The 5,394-nt window shown below is 31.6% G+C and overlaps 1 protein-coding gene across 4 annotated transcripts in view; it reads right to left on the bottom strand.

The window, feature by feature from the left end:
- Positions 1-66: 66 nt before the first annotated feature.
- LOC108691726 (serine/threonine-protein kinase 11-interacting protein) overlaps positions 67-5,394 on the bottom strand; it is a 10,491-nt gene continuing 5,163 nt past the window's right edge. For 3 of the 4 annotated variants that reach the window (XM_018199593.1, XM_018199594.1, XM_018199592.1), the window contains exons 11-20: positions 5,300-5,377; positions 3,349-3,484; positions 2,994-3,115; positions 2,458-2,595; positions 2,019-2,200; positions 1,806-1,903; positions 1,309-1,511; positions 880-1,184; positions 312-529; positions 67-119 (exon numbers count right to left, since the gene is read on the bottom strand). In XM_018199593.1, coding sequence (XP_018055082.1) covers positions 335-529; positions 880-1,184; positions 1,309-1,511; positions 1,806-1,903; positions 2,019-2,200; positions 2,458-2,595; positions 2,994-3,115; positions 3,349-3,484; positions 5,300-5,377 — 1,457 coding nt within the window. In that variant the 3' untranslated portion in view covers positions 67-119; positions 312-334. The remainder of the gene's footprint in view (positions 120-311; positions 530-879; positions 1,185-1,308; positions 1,512-1,805; positions 1,904-2,018; positions 2,201-2,457; positions 2,596-2,993; positions 3,116-3,348; positions 3,485-5,299; positions 5,378-5,394) is intronic. The other variant, XM_018199595.1, reaches the window with a different exon arrangement.

The raw sequence follows: 5,394 nt of genomic DNA, 5'->3' as shown, positions 1-5,394 counted from the left end.
TATACATCTGGATTTCTCTCTATTTCGTTTCAGCAAATCAATCTCTTGTAATCCTTGCAATAAATAGGGCGCGTGTTTTTTTTTCCTTTGTTGTAGTTGTTCTTAGTCTATTGAATTTTCTAGATATAAGACAAAAATTTATTGAACTAAATTATAATCATGGTAAAATTAATAAGGTAAAGCATTCCCATGGATGCATAGTAGAAGAATTTAGATAACATTTGATTAGTTATTTCCAGTATTATTGTTGCTATTATGCGCAATATTTCACCTTATTAATTTCATCATGACTATAATATAGAAAAACTCACTAGAAATTTGATTTGTGTATTGTTTAAGCTTTTTCTGCATCATCTTGCGTTATACGTGTTATTTGCAGAGGTATCGAGAATAACTTTTCCCACGGAGGCTGAATAGAACTTATTACAGCCTCGGCAGCACCAGAAGAAACAAATTCCAATGTCCAGCTTTCTTCAAGGCCCGCAATTTCGTCCAAAAAATTTAAAGTTAACCAAGTGTCACAATGTTCCTAAAAAATTATTACATTATATTTATATTAGTAAATGTACATTAAATGTGCAACGGATTATATAGAAAGAGATAATGCAAACGACTCAATCACAAAATTTATATATTGTACTTTTAAGATTATATAAAGCGCAACTATTTAAAAGCATTATCTCTTTCTAAGCTTTAAGTTATAACTAGTGTAAATATAGATGACTTGGTATAGTGCAGGTAATTTGAGATAGCATGTTCTTTTGTTAAATTTAATCATGGCACCCATCCATGAGTTACTAAAGAAAATTTAAATTTTCTTTAGAGATTCATAAATAGAATGTACATTTACGGTAACAGATATTATCGAAAATTACTGACTATTCCAATCAAATTGCTCATAACTTGTTCTCTAGTGACTAAAGGCACTTGATTGGTGTCTGGTATAAGCCATTGAACGTTATCCTTTAGTATCACCAGCGCTGCATCCGTCAGTATTAATCCGGATAGTTTCAGCTTGATAGCAATATTTTGATATTTTAAGATTGCGGAGGAAAATATTGCTAGTAATCGTACGATGTCCCCTGTCTGATAATTTATAGTATTCGTTAGTACATTGTGCAGCAAAATGCTGTAACGTTCTGGAATAGAGAATTCCACTTCGCAGCTTACAGGCAACTGCAAATCTATCATCAGAGGCACATCGTAAATAGAAAAAAAATTAAAATTAACGTCAAATATATTTATATAAATATACTTGAAACCTTACAATCAATTAAAATCAAGTTTCTACTTATTAAAACATTTTACCTGTGATATAAAATAAAAAATTTGATGTTCTTTGAAAATCTTGCAGAATACAAAGCAGAGTGATAGCGAGATGCTCTTCGCCGGCTTTTCCAGACTGTTGTAACTCAATTAAAACACCTTGCTTAAATGGCAGCGATATAAAAGATCTCAATCTGTCCGTTGTCCAACTAATTTCCTTGTGAAGCCAACGTTGTGGATCTTCCCTGTTACAAATTCCTTTTTTCTTCTTTTGTTTATCTTTATTAAGTTTCTTTATTAAGACCAAAAAATTTTCTCGTATGTTTAACAGTAGAATAAAAAACCACATAAAATTAGATTCTTTTGTTAGTTTCAAAATTAATTAAAAACACATAGTATTAAAGTTCGAAATTAAAATAAATAATCTTTATTGATACTCTTCTTTTATTAAAAAAACCACAATAAAAAGTAACATCTTATGTTTCTTAAACATTTTTATGATTTTGGATATTAAAATTTACATCAAAGTACGAACTTACCCTTCTGTCCCGTCGATTCTAAGAACGTAAACCTTAGATGTAGACAATACTAAGCATCCAGAAAATGTTTCTTGCATAGAATGCATCAAAATGTCTGCCTATACAGATGAAAGAAAATGAAAAAAAAAATGATGTATCCAATCTATAATTTTATTTAATTCAAATTTGTCATATATAATTAATTAGATGAGATATAATGAATTAGCTGGATACCTTGAGAAGAAATACTAATTCTTCGTTCTCATGCTCAAATACATTTAGAATGATATGCAGTTTGATTCTATGATCTATACTGCTAAAATCAGTATAGGAATATTGCACATTACTGCCAAAAAAGTTTGATGCCTCTTCACCTTTCAAGGTTTTGCTGCCGATCTTGATACTTTGTAGCAAGCCTGAAAGTAACACACAGAGAGATGTAAATATTATAAAAATAATAATTATTAATTATTAATATCATAACGTATATCTAATAAATATAACTGATGATAATGATTAACATAATTGATAAACATGATTGAAATCATGGTCATGTCATTCAAAATAAAATTAATGTTTCAAGCAGAAGCAAAATATGCTTTTATTGACGCGACTAAGCTTTTAATAGTGTCGAACAATGTATCACTCGTTCAATAGAATTTGTTTATTTTACCTCCCAACATCGATGTTAAGTTTGTCATAGGAGCAAATGCTATTTCCTTTTCGCCATCGCTACTATGGGATTTCGTATCAATGTTCGATTTGATTATTTTATTTTCATATGCTGTGCATATGCTGTCTGTTAACGAGCCTGTAAATAAAATTAACTTTATATCATTACTTTATTCCATTAAAATAAAAATTGACACTATTTGTAAAAATTGTAAAAGAGTACATAACTGCATATTGAAAATAGCGTTAATTTTTATTTTAATGGAACAAAATAATAATATAAGGTTAATTTTATACATACAGTTTATATATATAATTCGCTAGAACAACTTAATTATACTTAATTATAACTTATTTATAACACATTACAAAATTTCTTATTTATATTATATTATAAATATTTATTTTAATTTCCATAGAACAAAGAGAAATATGTGAGATAATGGAATTAATATCATCATTAGTAATTACACTATTAAACTTAATTTAATAACTATTCACAAAGAAAGACACACACAAGAGATGAAGAATACAAACCCGAAGAACTACTTTCTGTCAGGCCTGTCATGATCGGCGTTGCATCTGGTATTGTTATTAAAGAAGGAGCGATTATGATACGCTTTTCCTCCGTTGAGCGTTTGCGATTTGCGTGATTTGTCCTGCATCAATGAATATTATGATTGAAATATCAACATAAACAATATAACAAACAGATGAGATCATGTGTGTTTCTGTTTTAATATAAAATATTAATAAAGTAACTCTATTTAACTCGTTTCTTGATGCACTTGTATTTATATGTAGTTAATCCGCATATAAGATATCAAATACTATAAACTATAAGTATCTGTAAAAACTGTAATAATAAACTGCTAGCAAATAGCAGACTAACTTTAGAGTTTCATCTAAAACTTCTATGCTGCTCTGGCTTGGATTACTGAGTATCTCTATGTCACTCTCGTATTTCTTCGTTAGGATATTGGCAGACGGTGTTGATTCCCTTGACTCATCTAAACTCGTCGCTGAGCCTGACGATGATGAATATCAATTCAGAAAAAGAAAGATAAATAACATATTTTGTTGCTTTTTTTTTGAAAATTGAGAAAGAAAAGAGAATGATTCAAAATTAAGAAATCTCATGTATAAATTAAACCTGAGCATTTCTTTTATAAATACATCACATTGCGCTTATAAAGATAAAAAGTGGAAATAGGCGCTTTTATAGCACCGAAGAGAGAAACGTTAAAGAAATTATTGAGAGTACAAATAAATTTCCGCCATTTTTTATCAAAAATTAAGCGTTTATTATGAAAGAACGGTACATAATGTTTTATTCAAAGTAATGGCCATCGCTAGCCATTACTTTTTCCCATCTTTCTAGTAGCATGTGGATACCGCATCGGAAGAACGCTTCATCTTTTGAGGCTATCCAATCATCGATACAATTTTTGGTATCTTCATATGATGTGAAGTGCTGCTCAGACAGGCCATGCGTCATCGGAAGTGGTAGTCGGAAGGAGCAATGTCTGAAGAATACGGCGGGTGAGGTAGAACTTCCCATTTTAGTGTTTTTAAGTAGATTTTGACCGGTGCCGTAACATGTGGTCGAGCATTATCATGCAGGAGAATAATTTTGTCATGCCTGGAGTAGTAGTGGACGCGTTTTTCCTTGAATGCTCAGCTCAATCTCATCAATTGTGTTCGGTAGAAAGCCCCAGTAATGGTCTCATTCAGTTTGAGCAACTCATAATACACGACACCAAGTTGATCCCACCAAATACACAACATGAGTTTTTTCATGAATATTCGGCTTGGCTGTCGATGTTGAAGCATGGCCGGGTGGTCCCCATGATTTTCTCTTCTTTGAGTTATCATAGTGAATCCATTTTTCATCACCAGTGACTATATGCAAAAAACCCTTTCGTTTATGCCTGGCAAGCAGCATTTCACATGTGAAAAATCGGCGTTCAACATTTCTCGGCTTCAGTTCAATTTCTTTGCTTTTCCTAATGATTTCAAACGATATGAAATTGTTTGTTGAGTCACTCCTAATGTAAGTGCAAGTTCTTTTGGCACGAATCTTCATCCAATAATGCTTCCAATTCTGGGTCTTCGTACACTTTCGGCCTTCCACTACGTTCTTTGTCTTCGACGTCAAATTCACCGTTCTTAAACTTTTAAAATCACTCACGACAACTTCTCTCACTTAAGGCAGCACCACCATAGATTCTATAAGCAATCTATGAGCCTCAGCTGCAGATTTCTTCAAATTAAAAAAGTAAATCAAAAGTTCCCGCAAATGACGCTTATTCAGCTCAAAACTCGACATTTTCATATAAAAAAAAATATATGATGCTGATACAAAATCGCTAATAGCATTTTCAAGCTTATGATGTTGCCGGATGTCCAATCTTACGATATGTCTTTTTACATCAAACAATTTTAACTATAGTTTATTAGTGGCGCCGTCTTTTGCAAATGGCGGAAACATATTTGTACTCTCAACAGATGTATTATCAACAGAATAAGATATATAAATGACCATACTTTTTAATATATAAAAAAAAGATTTAAATCTATCAGTCGCCAAAATTTTTCTTTCTTAACATCATTCTAACTCTGTTTCAGATAAAAAGACAAAATAAAATGATTAAATATTGCACGCACGCACGCATGCATGCACGCACAATGATTAAATTGATTAATGGGAAATATTGTATAAAGAGAAAGAAGAAACTGAAAAAGAGAAAAAAAGAAAAGGCTCAAGAGAAAAAAAAAGAAAAAAAAACAAGAGGAAGAAATAGGGAAATGCTGTAACATAAATTATTTTGGCTGAAGCTTACAGCAGATTTGAGCTTGGGTGTGAGAGTCGGAGTGCACCAGAGAAGTGGTGACGGATTTAGCTCCACCCTCCATTCCACCTGCACCGGTATTAGTA

The sequence above is a fragment of the Atta colombica genome, unplaced genomic scaffold (genome assembly GCF_001594045.1).
Source record: "Atta colombica isolate Treedump-2 unplaced genomic scaffold, Acol1.0 scaffold51, whole genome shotgun sequence".
In the NCBI taxonomy this organism is placed as follows: domain Eukaryota; kingdom Metazoa; phylum Arthropoda; class Insecta; order Hymenoptera; family Formicidae; genus Atta; species Atta colombica.
This window is presented reverse-complemented; position numbering and strand designations above follow the sequence as displayed.